The sequence below is a fragment of the Scleropages formosus genome, chromosome 4 (genome assembly GCF_900964775.1).
Source record: "Scleropages formosus chromosome 4, fSclFor1.1, whole genome shotgun sequence".
Lineage (NCBI taxonomy): Eukaryota > Metazoa > Chordata > Actinopteri > Osteoglossiformes > Osteoglossidae > Scleropages > Scleropages formosus.
In genome coordinates this window covers 157,824-183,668 of record NC_041809.1, presented here as the reverse complement: position 1 = coordinate 183,668, position 25,845 = coordinate 157,824, and the positions used below count along the sequence as shown (strand labels likewise).

The following is a 25,845-nucleotide window of genomic DNA, read 5'->3' as shown; positions in this document are numbered from 1 at the left end:
TGCCATTTTTACTCCTAATGTTTTCAATGTGCACTTTGTTGTCCTTCAGTGATGTTTTCACTTGGATCCGCAGACAACGTGAGGAGGGTGGGGACAGAGGCTCCTTCGTACCCCTGGCGTTCTGCAGGGGGCAGGCAAACCCGAGTCACTGTCCATGGGATGACGCGATACGAAGCAAGTGCTCAAGCCACCAGCGTTTTCTTTGTACAGTACAAGTATGATGAACGTGACGAGCGAGAAACAAGACTGCCATGGCAGCAGCACGCTGGAGACCAATCGCTGTTCCTTCTGCCAGCGATGACTAGGAAGTGGCCCTGGAAGGTGCAGATGCCCCCCATTAAACCATCAGGGAGACGGACGTCACTGGGTCTTACCTCCGTGTTTCTCACCTGTCCCACAGGTATTCGCCGTCGCGAGCTGAACATTAGCGGTGCCGAGCTTCACGTGCTGCTGGTAACTGGCAGAGGAATCATAACCAACCCCAGAAGTGGGAGGCAGCACATCCATGGTGAACCAGTAAAACACGGCTTTGGGCGATGAGTCTCTACAAGAAAATCCAGCAAACTGTCAATTTGAAGAAGAGTTTTATTGGACACCCAAGCTCCCAAACCTACACATTTCTGACTAGCAAAAGCAGAATCATAATTACTGGAAAAGCTCTCAAGCTCAAGACCATACAGCGAGAAAAGTAAAACAGTGTATGAAGAAGGTTTCCAGCCCCAGAGGGTCACCAGAGAACAGGTCCATCGGCCCAACACAGCTGTCCTTCACTGCTGCCTGTCCAGGTGAACCGACACTCAGGGGAGGTGAGTTATTCACCAATTTAGCAGGAAAACTTTGAAGCAACTTTTTTTCCCCACCTGTGAAGAACCTTCAGCACCTCCCCTGCCTCGAAGCTGCTGTGTGAAATAATTTACCCATCCACTTTCAACGACCGCTTGTCCCAAGCAGGGTCGCAGTGGTCTGGGGCCAGTCCCTCCTAGGGGAACCACACACTCAGAATCACTCACCCATTGTCACACTACAGGCAGTTTAGCATCACCAATCCACCGGAATTGCATGTCTTTGGAGTGTGGGAGGAAACCAGAGCACCCAGAAGAAGCCCATGCAGCCATGGGGAGAACATGCGCACCTCCCAAGCACTGTGAGATGGCAGCGCTATTTGTTGCGTATGAAATAACTCATCTAGCAAACATGACAGAACGACCTCGTCCCCATTGACGGTCTTTCCTCCTCATGAAGAAACTCGACTTCAACACTTGACAACCCTACCTTTCGAAGTCGAACCACTAGGCCTCCTGAGAGGAGGTGACCTCACAGCTAAAGCAGAGCTCAAGGCTCAGAGGAAAATTGGACCATGACTCCCAGGGTAAGAGCTGCTCCCGTTTGTACTGTGGTCCTGCAAAAGAAGAGCTGGACGCCCCTTTGCATCGTCCAGCTCCACAACGACAGGTGGCAACATGTGCAGGAGCACCTATGGTGAGGCGTATCTGTGAGTTTGTATATATACGCACACATACTTATATACAGCATACATGACTTTATCTACAGGAGATACCGAAGCACCAGCGTTTGGTCAGAGATCCACCTGATCGCTTTCTTTCCAACATCACATCAGAAAACTTGCTTAAAAACACAAACCAACGTTGCGTAAACTGAAGCAGGATTCAGGGGTCGGGGCTTTGGCTGATGCACGCAGGCACTGAAGTCAGAAGTACGTGAACTTTGTCATAGAAAGTCGACCCTTCACGCATTAGCCCCTCTTCATGAGCGATGGTTCGAGCCTTTTTGTGGCCCGCTACTACTCCTCCTCTTCATCATCATCCTCATCGTGGCAGTGCGTGATCTCCTGGGGGGTCTGAGGGAACAGGTGGGGTGGCTGGATCTCACTGATGGACCTTGTCAACTGGTGTCTCTTGCACTCCATGTCCCTGAAGTCCAGCGAGCGGCGGTTGCGCGTTGCCATGGGCGACTCCATGTCACCGACGTCCACGTGGGCATGTTCCACTGTGGATTCGTGCGGCATCTGCACACATGGCGGGCAGAGGAGCGCAGACCTTAGCGGACGGTCTTCTTTATACATCATGTGGAGCTGAGCAAGCAGGCGGGGCCAGAGCGGGACACTCACCAGTACGTGAGCAGCTCTGAAGAGGTAGCTGAACGGGTAGTAGAGCAGGTTGATGAAGGACGCAGCGTACAGGTCAGCGTAGCGCATCACCTGGGAGGCAAACAGAGTCTGGCGAGAGCCGCTGCGGAACAGACTTCCCATCATGCCGTAGCACATGTCCATGTCGTGGGTCACTTTCTGTGGGCAGAGCAGGCGCACAACTCAACACAGAGGGCTCACATCTGTGGCAAGTGCCCAGCCCAGGTGCGGAGACCACAACCATCCAGGTGAGTGGAAGGCAGAGGTTGTTCTCTTTCCCAGCTGCTCCTCCACTTTCACTGTTGGAGACAGCCTCATCATTCACGTCAAATTGTTGCTATGACAGCAAGTTCTCCATTTTCCTCCCCTTATGCTTATTGCTCCCCGTGGTCTGACCCCTCTCGGACATACACACCTGTGACCTCCTGCTTCCTCACCAAGCCACCGCTTGGCTTCCTGAGTCAACTCCTTCAGCTCTTTTATTTACCCTTTCTCCTCAATGTATTCCATTTTTTGGTCCATCTTTAATTACTCTCCTACGGTCGCTTCCCATCTGCCTGAAGAAGCCTTCTCTGGATCTAACCTTTCCTTCCCCAAATCCTTGAGTGGCTGTTTACACTCAATTTTCCACATTTGTTTCTCAGAATACCATCTGCACCTCAGTCTCTCTGCCCTGGTGTTCCTCAAGGCTCAGTACTTACCCTCCTTACTCTGCCCTTGGTTCTGTCATTGCCTCTCATGGTTTCTCCTGTCACTGCTATGCCCACGATACAAGCTCTTCTGCTCTTTTCCCCCCTGCAGCTATAAATGTTTCCTCACGTATCACAGCCTGCCAAGCAGAGGTGTCCATCTACAACTCAACCTCTCCACAACTGATCTCCCATCTCTCAGCCACTCTCCTTCAACGCTCTATCAAAGTGGAAAACTTGATCACTTCACCAGTTAAGATGGTGGGAGTAACGATCAACCCTCGTCTTTACTTCTTATAACACAGCAAGAGCACTGTGCTATTCCACTTGATGCTCCTACTTGCAAGAGGTCCAACACTGAAAGTGTGCGGTACCTCAGTTTTAGCTAGGATGAGGTTGAATGAGCTCCCGCTGTCCCTCAGAACTGCCGAATTCCTCCCAGCATTCAAGAATGCTCTTAAAGCAGAAGAAAGTGAAGAGGAGAGAAAGAGAAGATCTTGGAGGCTGCACTTGTAAGAGCTGGCAGCCTGGATCTGTCTAGAGTCCCACAATATAGTTTGCTTCCCTGAATCTTAGTCTTGGATCTTGTCTACTTCCCACTGAGTGACAGGAAACCTACATCTTCCATGAGCAAAGGTGGAAAATAGTAAATGAAAAGAGCTAAAGGCAGAATTCTATTCACCACATGACCTATGAGCTCTTCAGATGTTCACAGTGCTAATAGAAGAGGGGTCTGTTTTACTATATAGGGCAGGAAAAAGAATACGCCAAGTAATTTGTGTGTGCACGCGCGTTTGCCCTTGGACCTTGATTCTCCGCTGAATGGAGCTGATGTCAGGCCTCTCGTTGCTGCTGCTGTCCAAATGTCTGTAGACAGAGAGAGCAGTGAGTTCAAGTGACACACAGACAAGAAGCAGCTCATCAGTCCAGGTGCGATGGGATGGCTGCTGTACTCACTTGTAGAGCTCTGCCAGGAAGATGTCTAGACTCTGGAGCTCTTCAAAGAGAGCTGTAAAAGAGTACAGCCAGGGGTCAGAGGACTCTGCAGAAATTACCGCGGTTGCACCTGCACACAATTGGCACTCACAGCTCTTGTCTGTCCACACATGCAGCTCTTGTGCCAGCTCAGGGATGACCAGGAAGGTCCTCCAGCCCTGACGCTTCTTGGACTTGAGGATGTCCCCAAAGATGTGGTCACCAATGTAGAGAATGTCCTTGCCCTTGGCTCCCAGCAGGTCGCACACAATGTCGGAAGACCCTGTGGGGGGGAGGGGGCACGTTGTCGTGACATTCAGCGTACAACACACCCACACACACATGTGATTTTGACAGATTTTACCTCCAGAGTACACTATGCCGTACTGCAGAGGTCCAGTGTAAGTTCCAATCTTCAACCGCCCAGTGGTCTGAAATCACATATGTCAATGAGCCCAAGTCCAATGTGTTACTGCGCTTTGAGTCAGGGTTATGCATAGGTTTCCTTTAAGGGCTTTTACGCTGACTGGCACATGATGCTCGTTCAAGGAAAAGATTGACAGAGGTGTATGCTTTAATACGTGGATAATTTTGTGCCAGACTAAACTTTACAAAATGTAACTAATAACTAAATTGCTGTCGGTTTATGCAGCGCTCCCAAACCTGTCACTCCGAACAGCTCAGCACACCAGCTGAAGGCGACTGATGTGCTGATCCGCTGAGTCAAGTGTGCTCCTTGTGAAACAGAAGACCTACATGGACGGCTGGGATGCCGCAGGGTAAAGGTATATTACAGCACTTGCTGCTTGCTGGGGGCTTCTTACCGTGTCCACTTGTCTCAGCACCGTTCCCTCTCCGAAAAAGACAGGCTTCCGGGCGTCCACCAAAATCAGGTCAAAGTAAGACTGCCACGGTCGGTGAGTTGTGCCCACCTGCGAGACAGCAATGCCTTGTCTTTGTGTTCATGTGCTAAAGCAGTAACACACCCCTCTGCGTCCCTCCAACTACTGTTTCACACCATGGCAACACACGACCATCCCTCCACCTCGCTGCCCTTTCACACAAACAAGTGACACTTTTCAAGCCAAGTTTTTACCTTCAGAAGCACCATGGCTTACCTTGGGACCATGGGGGAAGTCAAACAGGTACATCATGATTTTCTGCAAGGAAGAAAACATTGAATGTGATAACATAAGTGGATTCCTACATGTTATCAAAAAGGACACGGTTATGGGGACGTCAATGCTCCTGGAGGTGTCCAAAAATCATTCAGAGTGGAAGGCAGAAAGCTCTGAGTGTCCAACAGACCAACAAACCAGACCAGGACTGCTGGTCCCCTGCAGCCTGTCACGGTGACTCAGTAGCAGGGACACGGTAGCGTCCACAGGAAGAAATGAAACTGAGCCAGATGGTCCGGAGTGAAACCAAAGAAAGAAACTCACATCTGTGTACTGGTAGTCACTATTGGTGGCCAGAAACACTTTGGCCACTTCTTTCATCCGGCTCAACAGGAGAGGGAGCTTTGCCTGGGTGGAGAAACAGCGAGGAGACACTCATGATCACACCACCAACAATACTCCTCAAAGCAGTTCCTCTGAAGGCAACCACTGACCACTTACATCTTTCACAACATACTTCTCCAGGTTTTCAACAGTCTTCTCCTTCAGTGATCCCTGAAAAACAGAGAAGAACTAGAAGGGAACAAACCACAATACTCCACACTACGCTACTCCCTAGTAGGTAGGTTTTCAAACATCTTGGATTTATCAACTGACTGCGACAGAAATATCACATCACCTTGAAGTGCACCCAGTCTACAGCATCGCGCACGTCCTGAAACATGCTTTTGTAGGACATGAAGAGGTCTCCATCTTTGAACCCTGTTTCACAGCTATGGGACAGCAGCAGCCAGAGTAAGAAGAGAAAGAGACAGCGATGGCAAAGAGCACACCTCACTGAGACTGCTGCTGGAAGACCGTGGGGACGGCTCTGGTGAATTACCTTGTATACCGATCACAGTTGGTGAAGAAGTCCACGAGACACGCCAAGAGGTACGTCTCTGGAGGGACAAGAGTACACAAACATAACCCAAAGAAGAGCCGTGAAGAGCCTCTGAACATGAAAACACAACCCAGAGAAACCATTCCTCACCTGGAAGGTTGAATAGCGTGTTTAGGATATAAAACCTCTCTGTGTCATCACGCTGGATGAACTTGTTTGGGTACAGCTCCCGGGTTTCTGGTCTACACACACACACGAAGGGAATAAAATCTTACAGCTTGAGCGTGATGAGGGCTAGCTGGAATGGCCAGAGCCCCCATGTGAATGGACGTACCCGCGCATGAAGTTAAAGCCGTGGGCGCACACGAGGATGTTGCCGTAGGCGTCCACCTTCAGCAGGTTGCCGTACATCGAATCGAACACAAGGCCCCTGTGCAGGGCAGGTGAGCTCTTTGATTACATGCTAATGCAAGACATTTTCAAAAGTGCAACAGAAGTGCAAAGACTTGACTCTGATCTTCACAGAGCTCCTCACCTGGTGGGGAAGGATGGGTCATAGACGAAGTTAAGGAGCTCCTGAGGGTAGCCGATAGACACAAGGTGCTCCACGGTGAGGTCGAAGCCCAGGGACTCATACTCTGGTGATTTGTAAACTGGAAGAGAACGAGCAGCAGCACCATAGTAACACTTGCTCAAGTTCTGGAGTAACAGTGGGACCCCCAGCAGGAAGCAGAGATTCTCCAGTAGAAACAACTCCTGATCCCAAAGGACAGAAAGGACAGCAGGACATGGCCAAGCAGCAAACATCACCATTGATGATTTACAGAGTGTGTTCATGTCATAATGACACCGGAAAGATGGAGAGAATATACTGAAGCTCTGTGCAGCAGAGACGTCAATAGGCAAAAGAGGTTAGAAGACGATCGTTACGCACAAGAACCCTTGATGATGCTTAATGAAATAAGGCAAAGAAGGAAGTAACTGCCAAGAAGAAAGGTCACTGGAATTGATGCGATCGCTGTACAAGTCCTGTTAGCTGCAGAAGGCGGCACTAACAAAAGAATCGTGACCAATCCGTCGCTCACAGTGGCCAAGAGGCTGCAAGAGATCAGCTCACATTGCAGCCCAAAGAAAAGAGATGCAAACTATCACACAATTTCTCACACCAGCAAGGTCCTGCTCAAGGTCCTCCTCCAGGTCCTTTGTAAAGTACAGGTTCACACTTTAGCCTATTAGTTCTCTCACGCACACACACACACAGTCTGAAACTGCTTGTCCTGAGTGGGGTCAGGGCGAGCTGGAGCCCAACCCGGCACCACAAGGCAGAAGGCTGGAGGGGACGCACCTAGGACCAGACGCCACTCCGTCCCAAGGCAGCCCAAGCAGGATTCGAACCCCAGACTCGCCAGAGAGCAGGACCCGGCCAAACTCGCCATACCACCGTGCTCCCTATCCTACTAGTTCAGTGAGTTTCTTTTCAGAAACTCATGAACACAGACATCAAGCACAACGCAGTAGCTGTGAGCACAAGGTTCAGTGTCACCTTGCTGGGAACTGCAAGCCATGTTACTGTAGTGACCTTGGACTCCTGCAGAGCACAGGAACAGTACTGAGGAAACAGAGGGCTTTAGGTTCAGGTCTTAAGAAATGCCTTTGCAGCCTTCAAAGGTCCTCTCTTTTGACTGGGTGACATTCCATGCAAGCAGATCTCTGCTGTAAGGAGCAGGTAACCAAAGTTGTGGGCCGTTCTAGAAAGCAGCGCACCTCAGTGTCATCCCACTCCTAGAGGTGTATTCTCTATTTGTGCCCACTTAGTCAAGAGCCAAGGAATCAACATGTTCAATGAGCTATGACAGGCAATGTACACTGAGTGTAGGCTACTACATACTGTATTTAACCACACGCTCTTTGTGTTGTCTCACTATGACTTAGAAGAAGGTCTTATCACATTCATTCAGAAATCCAGATCATTGCACAGGGTTCACAAACCTTTTCCTCAGATCTGTATGTACAGAGGGCACCCAGCAACCAGGAAGGAGGACAGTGGACAGGTCTCGAGGACACAAGCAGAAGACAGTTCCGGAGGCACTTTACCCATGTGGTCAAGAGTTTAGGTCCAAGGCATTTAACAACAACGATGATGATGATGATGATGGCAAAGTCGATGAGACCGTCTGTATCTTCACCTCCCTCCCCCATGTGAATGAAGGTTAGCTCACACAACTCCAGCGGTGAATTGCACAAAGCAGCACATGTGGACAGGAATGGATGTTTGTTTATTAATGAAATGAGATGATTATAACCAGATTGGAGCCATGTGGTCTGAGCACAGCAGGTTGCCTCCTGAGCAATGGCCCACATGTGTGGAAGGTGTGAGGAGTACTTAAAACCAGTGTTGAGCCATTCATGCCCAAGCAGACAACTCACTAAGAAACCATCTCAGTGCGGAAATGAGCATTTAGCCAAATGTGCTGAAGATGAGGTAGAACTTACCTGCCAGAGTGTAGTCCATATCAAAGCCAAAGCACTTAATCTTCTCCATAGCCAAACTTCTGTTGACAAACACTCTGGGAGAAGGAGAGGAAGTGAGAAGGTGAGCAAACCAAACCTTTCTGAGCGGCTCCGACGCACCTCTAAATGGTTAGAAAGGGGTATACCACAGTAAAAGTACATATCTCCAAAGTACACAGCTACACAGGTCTAGCAATGGTGTAATACCATGGGAAAAGTGTGATAGGTTCCTGCCGAATGACCTGTTGCTGCCTGCCGGGGATCAGATGTGATAGTTCGGTCAGAGGTGATAGTTCAGTCAGAGTGAATAATGGCAGGTGGAGCTGAATCAGGATAAAACACATTTTTAAAAGCCTCCTGTTTAAACATGATGGCATCTCCAGCCAAAGCTCAACCACCTACCCCTTGCACCTGCGGCTATCTGCGCAATGTGAGCTTTGCAGGCGAGTTATGGAACCTAAGTGTCCTGTGCTGTAGCTCCCCGGTGAAGGGAACTGTTCTGCAGGAGAAGCTGCTGTTCCCACAACCCCCTGGCGGCTCTGTGCGTGGGTTAGGGTGAGCTCAGTGAGCTCTGATGCTAAAGCCACACCCCCAACAAGCACAATGTACCTCATGATGGCTGGGTGCTGCACCAGGTCCCAGGAGCGGCGCTGTTTCTCACGACACATCGGTGCACTGCTGCAGCCGGAACCCCGTGCTGACTACCCCTGCCCACTGCCAGCCCCCACCCCACACAAAGGCCCCCCCAGCCTTTCTTGCGCCATGTCGCACAGACAATTGCACACGTTCCATTCCATTCTGTGCTGTTGTTTGGGGTAAAGGTGCTGTTTACCGTGCTGACAAAGACAGAGCGCAACTCTGAATGGACACCTGGAACGTTCCGCAGTCAAGGAGGTCGTGGGGACACTGTCCACAACACACCGACAAACAGTTTGCCTGCTCTCCTTCCGAGTGCAGTTGAGTATGAACTGAAGCGTACTGGGCAGTCAGGATCAGAACCATCTCACACACACCACCTCGACAGAGGAAAAGCTTTGATTAGATGATTTACCACAGTGCTTCTGGAGACAGTTTCAATCAGCAGTTGAAATGTTTTCCCATCACCGTTCTACTGAAAACTGGTCAATGTGGATAGTGTGTGGTCTCTGACGACACTGAACTGGTCCATGAGGGTGAGCATAGAGCAAATGCTGTGTTTACACATGACGTTCACACAGCTTATATGCCACTGCAGCCCAGGAAACAACTGAGTGTGAACATGCAAAGAGTAACCACCAACCACACAGCTGAAGTTCATCGTCATGGCTGCACTTACTGTCATGAGAACAGTGGAGCTCCAACAATGGAGCCATTCTCTGTGTGTGTGCAAACAAGAAACCCTTTGAACCCTTGTGTCCCCCATTCTCCTTGCCAGCAGCCCTGGCGCAAACCCTCTGCTGTCCACTGTGAGGCGCCGCACAAACCTGTGGTAGGCCTCCCGTCGGTACTTCTTCATGGACAGGCCGTCCATGTTAGCAGGCAGCTCTGCGTAGTTCTGCAGACGGTCACTCCAGGACGTGGTCATGTTCAGTGGCCTGACGACAGCTCTGCGGGAAGCAAAGTGTGGCTGTGAGGGAGAAAGAGCCACGAGGCGCCGTGCCCAACAGCAGTACGAGGGAAACTCCTGTGCTTAACACATGGCTGATTTTGTCACCCGACCCACACCGAGTGCCCCCACCTCTTGACTCTGTGTCACTATAATGAGTAACACTTGGTGCATGTCATTTATGTTTAACAGAACACAAGCGGGACTCGAACCCTATCTATAATTTATTTTTAACGAAAAAAGTCATTTTTACCACTAGATTCCAGCCACACACACACAAAATAATACCACAATTTATTCAACCATTCAAAAACCATTAAAGCCATAAAAACGATAGCTGAATTAAGGAGGTTAATTCCACACTGCTGTTGCAGATGGGTGCTGTCATCTACTGGCTAGGAGGATAAACACAGGACATGTTCACTTCTCTTTGGACTTATGTGGTCGTCAAACTTATTCACACCAGTCACCCCAGACTGCACACTCACCAAGTCAAAACTGACCGCATCATAACCATGTTTACTACAGCACGGTTAGCAGCATACCATGGCAGCTGTGAACAATGAAAGCAGGGTTGGGGTTCAATGGACTGTGATTCAGGACCCCGCTGATCATCAGCAACCCTGGAGAGCAGAGCTCATGGAGCGCAAGGAGATCCTGTCCGACCAGCAGCTGCAGGCTGCCCACAGCAGAGTAATGCAGCGCTGGCACAAATCTGCACGCGCGCACACACACACACAGAGCACAGCTCAAACATGGCAGAAAAAACACCAGCAGGACCAAGATGAGCAGGACAACGCTCTATTCACACAGTCACCTTTGAAAGACACACTGCTGGGTTCTAGCTGCGTGCTTCAGCCTGGCCCTTAGTGTAGGAGGCAAAAGCACAGTGCAGCACATGCCAGACAAAGGCAACAGTCAAAAAACACACTTCCTCCCTGAAACTGACGAAACAGACAGAAGTTGTGCTTAGATGTGGGCGGCGCACATTCCCTGCACTGCACTTCTCTTTAAAGTGAATGTTGTACAACATCCGCTCCAGGCCCCCTCTGGGTGCAAACCAACATCCTCCTCTCTGCCGAGCCATTGCTCAACTCCAAAAAACACAAATGAATCTAGAGAGGAGTGTGTCACTGTGCGTTAGAGTGTGTGTGCGCACAGCACAGCCTCCTAGAGGGCACCGGTCCCAGAATCCGTGATATCACCGTCTATTTTTACCACATACTTGAACCTCCAGCCCGTGAGTCTGAGGAGAGCTGGACGCTGTGCTCACACACACACACACACACACACACACACACACACACACACACAGGGTTTAAGAGAGCATGCTGACATGCAGCAGGATCGCAGAGACACACAACAAAATGCTCCAGTGGAAGATCTAGCAAAATGCATCTGCAGCCTGCATGGCGGAAATTTATTAATAAAGTGCTACAAACGAGAGTACAGTAATTACCAAGCAGAGCCAGTGCCGGGTGCTCACCGCACAACCTGGACACACATGTAAAACAAGTTACATAAAGCCAACACAAAAAACACATGTATATACACATGTGCGTTCAAGTAAGGATCATCAGCTGCAGCGCACTGTCGTCTTCTGCCTGAACATGCCTCTGACGTCAAGAGCAGGACAGAATAGGAGCATGAATGTGCAGAGGATCGTCTCAGCCAGTTATGCCTTCAGCTGACAGAAGTGTGTTTCTGCTGCAGCTGCGTACACACTGCCCTCAAGTGCACAGCGACGACTGAACGTGACTCTCTAACCTGGTAATGCACAGCAGGCATGTAAAACCCCCGAGAAAGGAGAGTGGAGATCCAAGCGTCCCGGGTCGTCCAAGAATGTGTCAAGCACATCGCTCTGGCCGGCGGATGGTCTTGTATTTCCGCCCCGCTGCTCCAAGCGAGCCGTTTCCTCCTATTGGCTAGCAGACGGAACTGCGTTAACCGCCCCGCTGCACAACCCTCTGCTCTTTTCTTCCAGTAGAAATTACTGTGTTTCTCTGTTCAAGTGTTCGGTTGGTGTGCAATGTAAACATCGCTGGTGTGCTGTGTACGGCCCATGGGAAAGCAAACCTCCATCATCAGACAGGGTTTAAATGCACGCAAATGCACAGAGGTGGAAAAGGGTCAAAACAACGCGGAGACGTCCCATTGAGCCCTGCTGGCTCAATAACAATAACAAGGGGAAGGTGCCTCAATCTACCTAGATGCTGCTGGAAAAATACGGCATTCCAACAAGAAGCGGACCTGTGAGAGAAAGTACCAAGAACCAGTCACTCTAAAAGATCTACTGAGTTCAGTGTCACAGAGTGGAACTTGTATGAGCCTATGCATAGTGCTGATCTCCATGGGAAGGTAGCAGGAAAGAAAACCAAATTTAAAAAGAACCACCTCACAGCCCAACTGGAGCTTGTCAGAGGGCACCCAAGTGACCCAGCTAAGATTTTACATTTACATTTACTTATTTAGCAGATGCTTTTCTCCAAAGCGACTTCCAAACGGATACTATGTATTATCATCAGCTCACCCACCTTATTCACCTTGGTGGAGAGAATGACCACAGAAATGGAGTAAAAGTCACACTGGAGTAGCTCCGAAACAAGGAGGTGAGTGTCTTGGGGTGGTCCAGTCAGAGTCTCAGAGACTCAGTGCCTTGGAAGATGTGTGGCACACTTTGAAATCTGCTCAGACATACAGCTCCATGGATTGCTGGCTCTAGTGGAGAATATTCCAAACTGCTACACCACAGAAACACACATCTACTCACACTTCCCACAGTAGGAGCTGCAGAGCTTTCCAGTATACAGTATGTGTTCAACCGCTACACCCCAACCAGACCCCTTTGCTTGTCTACTTCTGCTCGCTTGGTGGTCCTGCGCACAAAAGGTAAAGCATGGAGGTTCTCGGTTCTGGCTCCGTTGTGGTGGAACGACCTCCCCCTCTCATTCAGAACTGCTGAAACACTGTCTACATTCAAAAAGGGTCTGAAAACTCATCTTTTCCGGACTCACTTCACCCAAGATCTCTCCAGCTCACGTATGCTGTAAATGTTCATGCACTGTAACTTTCTGATCATCCCCAGATTACCCTTTACACAGCTACTCCTGCATTGTATGTAAATGTTTGTGTACCTTTAAAAAAATTGTAGTGTGGTTATCAGGATTCATTTATCCTGAGTTTTATGCACCTACTTGAGCGATGAACATCGGTGCATCAAGTGAAAAGTAACAAACTAGGTTTACTTAAGAATCACGTCTGCAGCTATGCCTCTCTCTCCTAATGTAATGAACACATTGTATTTTTGCTGAGATGTACGTCGCTTTGGAGAAAAGCATCTGATAAATGAATAAATGTAAATGTGTGGTTTTACACCCACCGTGGAGGTTAAAGTGCAAATTCTCACATGACAACCTGAGGTAACACGTACATTGTGCTGTATATTCCAATACTGCACGAATGGAGAAGCGAACAAACATGGGTAACATTAACACCACCAACAGCTTGGGCACCACTATACTTTGCTTGGCTCTTTTCCTCTCTCTTTCCCTTGGCCTTTTCCTAGTTCTTTCCCCTCTCTTTTCCTCACTTTGTTCCTGGTTCTCTTCTTCACTCTTTTCCTGTTTTCTTCTTCGTCTCCTCCTTTTTCCTGGATCTTTTCCACATTTTTTCCTCTCTCTTCTCCTGGACTTTTTTCTGCACTCTTTACCTAGATCTTTTTCCTCTCTTTTCCTCACTTTTTTCCTGGCTCTTTTCTTCACTAAGAGTGACTCTGTTCCTCGTTCTCTTCCTGTTTTTTTTCCTTCCTTTTTCCTGAAAATTTTCCTCACTTTTTTTTCTGTTTTTTTTCCCTCTCTTTTCCTGGCTCTTTTCTTCACTCTGTTCCTCGTTCTCTTCCTCACTCTTTTCCTGTTTTTTTCTTCCTTTTTCCTGAAAATTTTCCTCACTTTTCTTCTGGTTCTTTTTCCTCTCTTTTCCTCACTTTTTTTCCTGGCTCTTTTCAGTTTATTTTCCTCTGTCTTTTCCTGGTTCTTTCCTCCTCTCCTTTGCTCCTTCCTTCCACACGCCGGTGCCTATTTGCATTTCGTGTTCGCGCTTCCTTTCACAGTGAGTCTCTTAAGCAACACAGACAGTGCATATTGCATAAATGCTGAGAAACTCTTCTGTTCCATCTGGCCATTTCGTCCCTTTTCCCGTGTTTAACACGCAAATCGGTCAGAATGAAAACACAAACACACACACTCCACACTCACCTCTCTTCTTCTGATGGAGCACCGACAACTGGCTGGGGGGACCTCTGAGCATGCGCGGTTCAGCGCGTTGACCGCGGAAGTCACAGTCAGGGATGTCATCCATTTCTGCACTTATGCGCATGCGCATTGAATGCGGAACGCTCACCGGGCGGATACCTTGTTCAAGCGCATGCGCGTCGAATGCAGACGTGTTCTATTATTATTATTATTATTATTATTATTATTATTATAAACGTTACACACGAAACAATAGCACCAGTGACATACACAAAATAGGCAACCGTGTAAAAATAGGATTAAAAGAGAGACATCAAGGAAATACAAACACACACAGGTTACAGAGTTTAGATGAAAATGTTGAATGATTTACAGGGTGAGGGTAATAACAACATAACAACGTTTTAAACAGTTGTAAATTGACTTTTTAAATGTTTGAATTCTACAATGCAGCCACTGGCACTTGGACCACCAACCAAGGTTTTTTCCTCTCTCTTTCAGTTTGGGCTTTTTCCTTCCTTTCCTCCCTCCAGTGGGCAAACTTACAGCTTTAATAATTATAGTTATTGTAGCAGTTTCATGTATAGCCACCTCTTATTTGTATTATGTATATTGAGCGCTCTGTGTCACTGTGTGAGAAGAAGAAGGTGCTATAAAAATTAATTGAACTGAACTGAACTGTCACACACACACACACACACACACACACACACACACACACACACACACCAAGGGGTACACCTGTACACAACACCTTGGTTTCCACCCCTCAGCACATGCATTTAGCTCTAGGTGACAAACTTCCAGTTGCCATGACAGCTTCTGTCTGCAGCAAGAGGACAGTAGGTTTGGGCTGCAACTTCCCCTGGACTGAGAGACAGAGAAGATCCGGAGACAAGGGGTTCGAGCGTCTGCCAGCCTAAAAGCTCCAGAATAAAGGACAGCTGAAAGCTGAGTAGGACTCATTGTCCTTTTGTCCTGAAAACAAATGTCCTGTAAAGTGTGCCCATCTGTCCAGGAAAGTGTGCATGAATGGGGAAGCTATATGTCACCAACAGCTGTTCACCTTTAGGGAGAGACCTGATGCTTTGGAGGACACCTTAATATTGTCCCCTGCCCTACGGCTTTGTGAAGCATCACCTAAATAGCAGTGGTACCGTGGGTGTGTCACCGCTCTTGTGCTCTGGGCTCAAACCCTCCTCGGTCTGGGTCAGTACGCTTTTCAGAGTCTCTTCACACCTGGGTGACACCGATCGCCAAACAAAGTTCCCAACAGCAGAGCGATGGACGACACCGCAGGCACTTTGGTTCAAATGAATGAATGAAATGCAAACAATGTTAATGTGTGTGTGTGTGTGTGTGTGTGTGTGTGTGTGTGTGTGTGAGTAGCTACTGTTTGTGCCCTTGTGGCTGTGGAGTGTGTCATGCACCTCCTGACCCCGTCGTGATCACTGGGTGGGGGGGCCAAGGAGAGAGGCGGGAGGAAGTGGCTCCCACCCAGGCCGGGAGCGGCGCTGCTGAGCTTCTCCGAGGACACCTCTGAACATGGAGCGAGGCGACGTCACCATGGTCGACGTGTGCCGAGCAGCGTAACACACATATAACAGAGATACAACAGCGATACAACATGACGCTCACACTTGTGCTTCAGGAGTTCCTATCTGGCGGTTCGATACTCTGCTTCAGCCCTTCGAAGGCACCGTGTTTGGTGGACACACAGCTGAGTCAGTGCATGCTCACCTACACAGAGGTGCAGTGGTTTCTCCTGTCACCTTGTTTGTTGCACTCAGGCGCCAGCCGCCAAACCGAGGAACCTCTTTGCTTTGCCGCCTGTTTTCACGCTCCACGTCGCAGGTGAGAAGGGCCTGATGGCTAGATCAGCGAAGGGTCGCGATCCTCCAAGTGCCGCACGCCAAGGACGTCGGCCGCGGCCGCCTGAGCTCCCGGTCCTCTCGCGGCGGAGCTGCTGCTGCCGTGGCTCGCGTCGCCGTGGCACCTTGGACCGTCACACTCGGACCTCCATCTCCTTATCGCCGGGCCCCGCGTCGTTGTCGCCGAAGCTCGCGGCCCACTTGTGCAGCTGGCTGTAGAGCGGGACACCCTTGTTCTCCCTGTAGAGGTAGACGCCCGTGACCTGGTTCCACTGGGTGCTCGGGATGCGCCTCTCGCCGCCGAACTCCTCCAGCTGCTCCTTGTCCTCCTTGTCGAGCGCCACGAAGCCGAAGAAGCGCTTGACGCTCTGCGCGGCCAGGATCTTGGCGTGGATGCTGGCCGTGCGCTGGAACAGCTGGCTCTCGCTGGAGCGGAAGTAGGACCAGTACGCCTCCTGCTGGTCCCCCAGTGGACTGCAGCACCGCTTGAGGCACAGCATGAGCAGGATGGCGACGGCGGTGACGGCTGTCAGCAGCCAACCTAACAGCTGGGCAGGCGGAGGGGAAGCTGGGTGAGCGACGGCAGCGCCGTGACCTTTCCGGCGAGAGCCCCGAGCCTCGACTCACACCTTATAGGGCTCCGCAGGAGGTCCCCGGGGGCCCTGTGTGCACGTTTAAGCTCTCGCTATGAACTCTGGGATAAAGTCTAACTCTGTGTGTTAAAAGGGAGCAGGAAGGCAGAGATCAGGGATCAGGACACACATACGAGTTATGAGTTCAAAACCCAGAATTAAGCAGAACGAAATAGTAAAACTGTACATTTAAGTGACGAGCGCTGCTGAAATACAGTGCAGTACATGCTGCACGTTGCATTTTTATCTCACTCCTTTCCCTCCAAAGTGACTCGTGGTGGTTTCCCCACTTATAGAGCTGGGTGTTGAGCGTCTTTTCAGAACAAGTACCGTGCTTAAGGTGCTGTGATTAGAGTGATCGAATATGTGATTTTACATGTTTGACTTTTTGAAAACTATTTTGACGTGACAGCAGTCTATACACGAAAACAATATTTTAACTAATTTATAATAGAACTTTTTGCCTTATTATTAAAAGTTTTACACGAGGAAATCACTTGGAATAGCGAAATACGGTGCTGTTTTCAAACTGTGCTCCACCTTTCCCTGGGAAGCACCAGACTGCGCGGTCATTCCGGCGTCCGGTCATCGGAGGCCCCTGTTCCTCGCAGCTGTGGGACACGCGATGGACGGGGTACCTGAGACTCGAACTTGAGCCGTCTCTCGATCTCCCCCCAGAAGGACAGGGCGTCGGCGGGCACGTCTCGGCAGGGGAAGCGGGCCATGGTGCGGCGCCCATAGCCCGCCGGGAAGCCCTGCAGCGACGCGGACTCCACGAACTCGCTGAGGGCGCAGACATAGGCCTCCCCGCGGAGCAGTGACAGCACGGACCACGTGATGGGGGCCACGGCCGCCCGGCCCACGACGGAGCCCAGCAGCGCGAAGGCGGGCGGACCCGAAAGCCGGCGGCAGGCGCGCACTCGGCATTCGGACGCCAGGTTCCAGGTGTTTCTGTTGAGGATGACCCCGATGAGGAAGAGGGCCAGTGCCGGGACCCCGATGGCCGCCAGCCCGTACAGGTAGTTGCGCTCCGAGGAGCACGGGCAACTGAAGGCAAACACGTTGTAGGCCGTCTGGCTCGCCACGGTGCCCAGAGCAATGAGGCCGTTGAAGATCACCACATCTTTGCTCTTGAAGAAGAGAGACAAGAACCTGAAGTTCTCGCTGATGAGCGTAGCCATTGCGGCCGGGGGCGAGAGTTCCCGTGCGGAGCTGGAGTCCGTGAGAGAGAAAGCCCGGGGCGCCTAATAGCTCACGGACGCCGCTGGCCAACACAGCTCCTGGCTGTCCAGAGTTCTAGCCTCGACGATCTCTAGGGGCCCTCCGAGCAGCAAGAAACCACACTGATGCTCGTTTCTCCTGGCATGTGCTGAGAGCGAAAGGAACTCGGAGCCTCGGCCGGTTCTTTAATCGCAGTCGCGGGGCGAACGAAGAGCGGCAAACTTACATTCCTCAGCTCTGAGACAGTGTGCCCAGCTCCGAATCGGATCTCCACGGCCGTCAGGACGACACACAGCAGCGCGAGCGAGAACACACTGCGAGGGAGGAAGAGGGAGAGGGAGTCGCCCCCAACCAACGCCTCTGCCCCCAGGCTGCCGTCAGCACCAGGAAGTGCCCCCAGAATCCGCCCAGAATGGAAAAAGTGTTTCCACTGCACACATGTGGGACAAATTAAGCTTCAACATGGCGACCGCAAGCACGCCTCACACACCCGCCAGCGGGGAGCACAGAATTGTTGAAACACATCCAAACTGCTGCCTTGAGGACTCTGTCCAGTTATTTATTTCAGACTAACACCAATAACAATCACATTTTCTATGAAGTGACCTTTAAACGCAGCGAAGACTTTCCAGCGTCGTGTAAATATTAAAGGGACATGTAAAGCACTCCAACGAAGAACGGATGGCTGAGACAATGTCCTTCACATGGACACCCTCCCCGCCTTGTCTAGCCGGACCACACCGGCACGGACAGAGCCCACACACACCTGGACAAGGCAAGCAGCTCTCTGAGCATCATGTCCTTTGGCTTCTCCGGCCTGGTTCAGTAAATGCAGGTGGACCCGTCCACAGAACCCCAGGACCTGGACCACGTGAGCGCAGCTCAGGAAGCCATTTACAAAGTCAAAGTGTCCCACAAAGGACAATTATGCAATTATTTAATCAATAGTTCCGTCCATCGTGGACAGTGACTCGAACTCGACCCCCCTGGACAAACAGAGGAGCTCCTTCAGCGACACTCTGGTCAAGCTGTGCTGCTCCACGGAAACACCTGAGGTCACTGCTGCCGGCGGCCACCGGGCACTAAAGGGAGTCCATGAGGTCGTGTGGGGCTCGAACTGAGCTCCTACCGGCGCAGTGCTGCTGAGGTCTCTCGCTACTGCCCTTACTTTCACCACTTAAGTACTTTTCACACACGGCTATGTAAATGCGCCGATTCGGCGAGAGTGACTCCAGCACCAGTAGGTTGTCGCGTGCGCTACTGTGCCCTCCCGCCACCTGGCTCCACCCTCACGCATCGAGCACATGCCGTCTTCTGGGTCGGAGCCCGTTTGAGGGAATGAGGCCTCTGTTGCGCAGAGCTCCACTCCCACCGCGAACTGGCATGAGACACGCAGGTCCGGTTTCCTGTGGAACGAGCTTCTCCGCACTCATTCAGCCGGTTCCAGCCCCACGGCCCTCGCTTTTCACTCTTTGTTCCGAAGGAGCGCTATTGTTTACTAGGGCGCTCTTCATATTCAATGACCGATGACTGCAATGACTCCGCTTCAGTGGAGGGCGGCAGCGACACTCAGAAGTCCCTTCCACTGACCTGATGGTGACACAGGGGTAAGAGTTGCCATGGAGACGGAACGCTGCGGTGCTCTGCTAACTCCTGCTTTTCATGACAAATTCATGCAAACGCATTTACACAACGACCACTTCTGCTCCCCAGGGTGTGGACACTGAGGACGGACCAGGACCGCCCTCAAATCACTGACATCTGACACACCAACGCTGCACCTGGAGGGATTTGTGGTGACAGGTTTCCCAGCGGTGGGAAAGATTGTTCCGGAAAAGGCTAAAGGCTGCCCGAGAGCACATGGAGGTCACAGAGACACCATGACACAGGTCACCTCATCAGCGAATAACCCAGACGAGCTGGACTGCGACTCTCACACACGAGTCTGCTGAGTGGAGTTTATTATTATTATTATTATTATTATTATTATTATTATTATTATTTGTCTGACATCTTTGTCTAAGACAATTCATGATGAGAGATGACTTCACAATAATTTAGCCTTTTGGATAGCAGGGTAATTTTTACAGTCACAATTCAGGCTACGTCCCTTAACCAAGGGCAGCGTAGGTGTCGTGGGAATCAAACCTGGAACCTTCCACCGTAAGGCAGCAGCCCTAACCATTGCGCTGCCTGCAGTTTCAGGCTCTTGGCTCAGAGTCGCACAAGTTGGATCCTCTTTTCCAACACTTTGCACTTAGCGCCTGACTGTCACCTGAAAGCACAGGACAGGTGACATGCAGGACATTGGGCAAGCGGCCCTTGGATGGGGTAACAGGCGCTGAGGACACCTGTCTCAGGTAAATTGGAGTCAGTCTTGTGTGCGTCACTCACTGCGTAGAAGAGGCCCAAACCACGACAGAATGAGCAGGACTCAGCAGGGCAACGCCCTCAGTCCGGTTCCAGCCAGTTTCCCTTAGTTGTACGGTTAGGACCTCGATGGCATTTAGCTCACGGAAAGTCCAGCACCAGGACAGAGCAGTGAAAGAACGAGTTTTACCGTTCAAACCAGGTCACTGCCCAACGGCCCGTTTTGGAATAATGGGGCAGAGGAGAGAAATTCTCCTCAAAGTCTGTAGGGTGACTCAGTCAAGTTTAATCAAACGTGTGTGTGTGTGTTGTGAGGACTAACGCTGCAGACCTGAATCGGCCACTGAACTCGACTCAGTCCTGGGAGCCCTACGCAGCTGAGAACTCATCTGTAGTGCCAGCAGCTCATCCCTACACCTCTCCGTCTCCTCTTGTCCAGCTGTCACACCTTGCTGTAGTAGGACACCCACTCCTTCCTGTGCAGCTCGCCTCGTCTTGTGCAGCCGCTTCCTTTGGTGTGACACAGGTCCTCCTCCCTGATATCCAGCGGCGGTTTGCAGCGGTGCCAGTTCCACAGCACCTTGTTCATATCCTCCTGGACGCGGATGCCCAGAAGTTTGTCCTTCTCATTGGAGCATTTGTCCCCGTCGACCTTGTCGCCACCCTTGTCGTGCGTCCATTGGCTGTGGAAGGTAGTCATCTCGCCGCCCGTGCTCTCGAAGTAGCGCTGGATGCACACGCGGGCGAAGCTCTTGGCGTGTTCGGTGCACGTCTCCTCAAACATCTTGCGCTCAATGTCGACGTAGTGAGACCAGTACTTGGTCTTCAGGAAGACGGCCTGAGTGAAGCAGGGCCTGATGGCTCGCACCAGGAAGGCCACGAACGTCGTGAGCAGCAGAAACATCCATCCACAGGCCTGCGGGGTACAGCCGAGGACAGGAGAGTACAGCAGAGTACAGGACATTACAGTACAGTAGAGTACGGTACAAGGCAGCACATTACGGTGGAGTACGGTATAGGGCATAAGAGCAGAATAGAATACAGGACGAGGAATGGCAGTGGAGGACACATGAGGGTTGCCGTCATCTTCCACCTTGAGCAGAGCACAGCCGTGTCCTTCTTCAGGACGGTGTCTCCCTTTACCCTTCAATTCTATTCAATTCAACTTATTTTTACAGAGCTCTTCTCACACACTGACACAGCTCTGGAGAGGCCAGTTTCCACAAAGAAGTGGAAGAAGTTTAGTGCACGTACCATGATTTACCCATAGACCCCTAGTGCATTTTGTCTCTCGATTTCTGTGGGAATACCCCCTACCTGAGAAATACAGCGCAGGTACCGGGTGGCCGCCTCCCGCGAGACGACCGCGTGTCCGTCGAAGACGTCGTGGCACGGCACCTTGGCGAGCAGGCGCTCGAGGTCGGCGCGGGGCACGGCAGGGCTGCTGCGGTTGCCGAACCGCCCCGGGTCCAGGTGGACGCTGAAGGCGCACAGGAAGCTCTTGCCGTCCATGAGAGTGACGGAGATCCAGAGCACCGGGGCGATGAGGGACCTCTGCGCCATGGAGCAGAACATGTAGCGCAGCACGGCGGGATCCTTGCGCCGCCGGCCCGTGGGCCGCCTCCACTCCTCGGCCAGCACGGACACGTTGTTGTTGAGCACGAATCCCAGCAGGAAAAACCAGACGGGCGGGACGACGAGGATCCCCATGCCGTACGCGTAGTTGTACTCCGGTAAACAGGGGCAGTTGAACTCAAAGGCCGAGTAGAGCTGTGCGCTGGCGAGTGCCATGATGCCACAGATGCCGTTCATGAAGGACTCCTGGTTAGACTGCAGGAACTGGAACATCATCCGGAATTTATCCATCGTGTCGAACCCTGGGCTTCTTTCACCAACAGACGGCTCAAAAGGGCGGAAGCAACGAGCGCCGCGTTCCAATATGTCCTATACGTGGAGGTCGTTTCCCTGTCTTTGCCTATTACACCTTCTCCTCTTGAGAACGCCAGGACGGTGTACCGCGCTGTACCATGCTGTACCACTCTGTACCACACTGTACCACGCTGTAGGACAGCCTAATCACCAGGTGCGATGGTTGTAAAGGTAGGAAACGGTGCTGCTGAGACGCGTGCCGACCTGCAGGACTTCTTCTGGGACCGAGAGCTGAACGAGCAGCATCCTCCAGCCAGCTGTGGGACAGCAGAACACCTGGACCAGGAGGCGGGCGAACGAGCGACACGCAAACCCCTCCTCCGGGGATGTCCCACCTGAACCCGGTCATGACAGCTGTCCGCCGAAAGGTCGCACTTTAACCACTGGGCTGCGGTTAAAAACCCGCCCGTCTCCTCCTCAAGTGTGATGCAAGAGGTGTGAGACATGAGAGGAGAAGAGCGGTGAGCACCCCCCCACCGAGTCCCAGATGCTGGTCTAAATGAACATGTGAAAAGGTGTGTCTGGCTCTCAACGACAACCCGTTACGCTCGAGAACACCTGCATCTCCGAGCCTCGGCACTGCCGCGCACTGCGCAGGACGCCGTGAGGTCGTTACGAAGGAGACCCCCCACGGTGAGCGACTCCGGTGAGCCTTGTGAACGGGAACGTGCTTCACGCGCCAACGAGTCGACTTGGCCCGAGATGCCGAATTCAAATTTCGCGGTACATGTGTTCATCAAAGAGAACCCGGCATTTCCACAACGCCCAGAGCCGCGTCCTCCTCCCTCGAAACAGGAGCCGCAGGTTCCGTGGTTCGAGGATGGAGAGAGCAGCGGGTGGCAGATGCGTGGAGGGTATCGTACCTTAGCAAGCGCACTCGTGAGCGCGTGTCAGACTCCACAAATCCATGAGCTCACGCAGCGTCTTCGCCACACGGTCCATGGCAACACGCCAAGGAGACTCATGGGAGTGATGAGGGGCGGCGGGAGCCAGGGAGCAAATGCAAAGACGAGGTAAAGGCAGCCAGGGCACATTCAAATCACGGTACCGCCAAGGCAAATGTAAAAACACAAGCAGAGCAGGACAGGAGACAGAGAAGAAAAAACACGCGTGACTAGGAAGCTTGACCGGCTCCCGATCTCACAAACACCGGCGTGCATGGACACACACACACACACACACACACACACACACACACACACACACACACACACACACACAGAGTGTCAGAGTCACACCTTCTCATGGCCTTTATTCAGGATGAGGCGGTGAGCGGGAAGGCAGAGCTACACGTCTGAGAAGAGCACGCGGCCGTCGCGGTCCTCCCATGTGACACAGACCCGGGGCTGCGGGGCCACGCGGCTCACGTCCAGCTCGGGCCTGCACTCGTACCAGGTGTGCAGCAGGCGGTTCACCTGCTCCTGCCTGGTGATGCCGTGCAGGCGGTCCTCCGTCTCCTCGTCGGCCTCCGTCCGAGGCGCCCGGGTGCGAGCGGGGGCCAGGGGCAGCCGCAGGTGCACGTCCTCTTGCATGCCCTCGAAGAACTGCTCGACGCACTTGCGCGCAAAGTCGCGGGCGTGAAGCACGCAGGTCTCGTCAAACAGCTTCTGCTCTATGTCCAGGTAGTTGCTCCAGTAGCGGGTCTGCAGGAAGGTGGCGTGGTCAAAGCAGGGCTTGAGCACACGGGCCAGCGCTCCGAGCAGGATCAGCAGCAGCAGGATGGACCAGCCGATTGCCTATGGGAGCAGCAGCGCCATCAGTGCGTCTCCGGCGCTCGACGTGTGCTCAGAGTGTGCTTAGCATGTGTGCCCAGCGTGCGCTCGACGTGTGCTTAGCGTGTGCTCGCGCGCCTCCCGTGACCCCGCTCACCTGCGAGTAGCAGCGCACGTAGCGGCTGACGGCCTTGCGGAAGGTGCTGTTCTGGAACACGGCATCCTCCTTACACGGCACCTTGGCCATGATGCGCACCAAGTCTAGACCCGTGTTGTTGGGGAGGCCCGTGAAGTGGCGCGGATCCACACTCATGCTGAAGGCGCAAACGAAGCACTTCCCGTCCAGCAGCGTGACCAGCACCCACACCATAGGGGCGAGCAGGGCGCGCTGCAGCATGGCAGAGAACAGGTACCTGCAGGGGGCAGCCAGAGAGGGACAGTGAAAGAGAGAGAGAGAGAGAGAGAGAGAGAGAGAGAGCGAGAGAGAGCGCGATGGACCGGGGTCCAATCCAGCATGTGCTCTGCATCCCAACCCGTGCTTCCAGAGGAGGCTCCGGACCACCATGACCCAGCCAGTGGACGGATCAAAATCCCCCAGCGGGACAGTCACACCCTGATGGCCGCCAGCTTCGTTACACGTGTGTTCGTTACATACAGTAGGACGTGAGGAACACGAGACGGTAGCGCTGATTATGGGCGACACCGCAGAGAGGCCGGAGAAAGGCAGCGCTTACTTGACAACCGCAGGGTTTTTACTCCTCTTGCCCACGGGCCGAAGCCACTCCTCCATCATGACCCCCGTGTGCCGGTTGATCATGACCCCCAGGAAGAAGAGTATGACGGGCGGGACGAACATGACCCCCAGCGCGTACACCTTGTTGTACTGTGGGATGCAGGGGCAGTTGAAGTCGAAGCTGGTGTAGAGCTTCACGCTGATGAGCGCCAGAAGCACACAGATGCCGTTGGAGATGGACTCGGAGTTGGACTGGAAGTACTGCAGCACGAGCTTCAGACGGTCCATGACGCACCGCAGCCGCCCGTGTCACGTCTGCGCAGCAAGGATGATGCGGTCAGCGACGGGCACGCTCACGCGCGCAGGGAGTCGTCTCAAAGGCTCGCCGCAGACACGTCAAAGAGCGGGACGAGCGCGGTGGGAGAAGGCGCGGCCACCGGCCCTCGAACCGTAGCCGACGTCCTCAGAAACGCGGTCTTCGTACGTTCGGCGCACGAAATGTTCAGCGTGCCGCTGGCGAAACCTGTAAACGCACACCTGCGCACAGAGCTCCTCCCCACGAACACCTGAACTCCTCCCAGATGCCACCGGCAGAGGGAAGAGCGCCCTCTTGTGGCGGGGGGCCAGTTGGCCACATCCCCCGTTTCAGGGTTTACTGCATTGGTACGGTACGCAACTCCAGTCGCTCACGGCCGCCGTACGTTCCTGCACGTGCGCTCAATTCCCTCAAGCTGTGGCGCGTGTCCCGGGTTACACGCTTGCTGATGGAACTGATGCTACGCTCCTCCACCTCAGCCTGCTCAGTGGTCCCACACACAGAAGGTCCAAAATCAGCGTGATGCGCCGAGGCCCCGCCGTCACCCAGAACTGCTGAATCTCAAAAGTCACTTCTTCCCTGAGCCCTTAAGGGCCCGATAAACACGCGAATGTGCACGTTCAATACGTTTATGATAAGAAATAGTTGAACAAAGAATAAACCTTTCAGCAGTTACTCGGTTTATACCGTGGTATGTGACACATTGTACTGCAGAATCAGGTGTCTGTGTCCAAATCTCTTTGCTGATGCAATGAACTCTTCGTGCGTCGCTCTGGAGAAAAGTGTCACATGAATAAACACAAGTCAAACGTTAACTGGGTTCCACAGCCACTCGGGGAGGGGGGGGGTCCCGTGCAGCAGGTACAAGTGGGACATGTGGAGATGAGCACAGTGTAATCGTAAG

The 25,845-nt window shown here is 52.3% G+C and overlaps 4 protein-coding genes across 9 annotated transcripts; all 4 read right to left on the bottom strand.

Moving 5' to 3' along the window:
* Nucleotides 1-565: 565 nt before the first annotated feature.
* LOC108927135 (cytosolic purine 5'-nucleotidase-like) lies at nt 566-14,348 on the bottom strand. Of its 6 annotated transcripts, none has more exons than XM_018740231.2 (19): nt 14,161-14,348; nt 11,675-11,832; nt 9,786-9,908; nt 8,305-8,378; nt 6,347-6,464; nt 6,146-6,241; nt 5,962-6,053; nt 5,812-5,869; nt 5,608-5,701; nt 5,430-5,483; nt 5,253-5,336; nt 4,929-4,970; nt 4,635-4,742; nt 4,175-4,241; nt 3,923-4,093; nt 3,793-3,844; nt 3,642-3,702; nt 2,129-2,305; nt 566-2,026 (listed from the first exon to the last, which is right to left on the bottom strand). In XM_018740231.2, the coding sequence occupies exons 3-19, from the start codon at nt 9,884-9,886 to the stop codon at nt 1,802-1,804; spliced, it is 1,674 nt and encodes a 557-aa protein (XP_018595747.1). In that variant the 5' UTR covers nt 9,887-9,908; nt 11,675-11,832; nt 14,161-14,348; the 3' UTR covers nt 566-1,801. The 6 variants fall into 6 exon arrangements, with proteins under 6 accessions (XP_018595747.1, XP_018595748.1, XP_018595745.1 ...); XM_018740232.2 differs by having other exon boundaries at nt 11,675-11,825; XM_018740229.2 differs by lacking the exon at nt 11,675-11,832.
* Nucleotides 14,349-14,836: 488 nt separating this feature from the next.
* LOC108927027 (calcium homeostasis modulator protein 2-like) lies at nt 14,837-19,067 on the bottom strand. Its single transcript, XM_029250806.1, has 2 exons — nt 17,299-19,067; nt 14,837-16,576 (listed from the first exon to the last, which is right to left on the bottom strand). Exons 1-2 carry the CDS (start codon nt 17,839-17,841, stop codon nt 16,163-16,165), a joined length of 957 nt encoding a protein of 318 aa, XP_029106639.1. The 5' UTR covers nt 17,842-19,067; the 3' UTR covers nt 14,837-16,162.
* An 891-nt stretch (nt 19,068-19,958) lies between these two features.
* LOC108927050 (calcium homeostasis modulator protein 1-like) lies at nt 19,959-22,134 on the bottom strand. Its single transcript, XM_018740079.2, has 2 exons — nt 21,569-22,134; nt 19,959-21,167 (listed from the first exon to the last, which is right to left on the bottom strand). The coding sequence occupies exons 1-2, from the start codon at nt 22,115-22,117 to the stop codon at nt 20,694-20,696; spliced, it is 1,023 nt and encodes a 340-aa protein (XP_018595595.1). The 5' UTR covers nt 22,118-22,134; the 3' UTR covers nt 19,959-20,693.
* A 1,256-nt stretch (nt 22,135-23,390) lies between these two features.
* On the bottom strand, nt 23,391-25,787 carry LOC108926970 (calcium homeostasis modulator protein 3). Its single transcript, XM_018739996.2, is given in 4 exon segments — nt 23,391-23,539; nt 23,542-23,916; nt 24,050-24,305; nt 24,627-25,787. Coding segments are annotated over 4 exon segments (1,026 nt in total). The 5' UTR covers nt 24,914-25,787; the 3' UTR covers nt 23,391-23,431.
* Between the last annotated feature and the right edge of the window lie 58 nt (nt 25,788-25,845).

What these genes read in the sequence shown, in the direction of transcription:
- LOC108927135 (XM_018740227.2), bottom strand. Translation starts at nt 9,674, where the DNA reads ATGGCTCCATTGTTGGAGCTCCACTGTTCTCATGACA. An exon ending in GCTCCACTGTTCTCATGACA is followed by an intron (nt 9,339 to 9,637) that starts GTAAGTGCAGCC and finishes TCCTCTGTCGAG; the next exon opens with GTGGTGTGTGTGAGATGGTT. An exon ending in CACGCTATTCAACCTTCCAG is followed by an intron (nt 5,870 to 5,961) that starts GTGAGGAATGGT and finishes TTGTCCCTCCAG; the next exon opens with AGACGTACCTCTTGGCGTGT.
- LOC108927027 (XM_029250806.1), bottom strand. Translation starts at nt 17,841, where the DNA reads ATGGCTACGCTCATCAGCGAGAACTTCAGGTTCTTGTCTCTCTTCTTC. An exon ending in GGCTCAAGTTCGAGTCTCAG is followed by an intron (nt 16,577 to 17,298) that starts GTACCCCGTCCA and finishes CCGCCTGCCCAG; the next exon opens with CTGTTAGGTTGGCTGCTGAC.
- LOC108927050 (XM_018740079.2), bottom strand. Translation starts at nt 22,117, where the DNA reads ATGGATAAATTCCGGATGATGTTCCAGTTCCTGCAGTCTAACCAGGAG. An exon ending in ACCTGCGCTGTATTTCTCAG is followed by an intron (nt 21,168 to 21,568) that starts GTAGGGGGTATT and finishes TGTACCCCGCAG; the next exon opens with GCCTGTGGATGGATGTTTCT.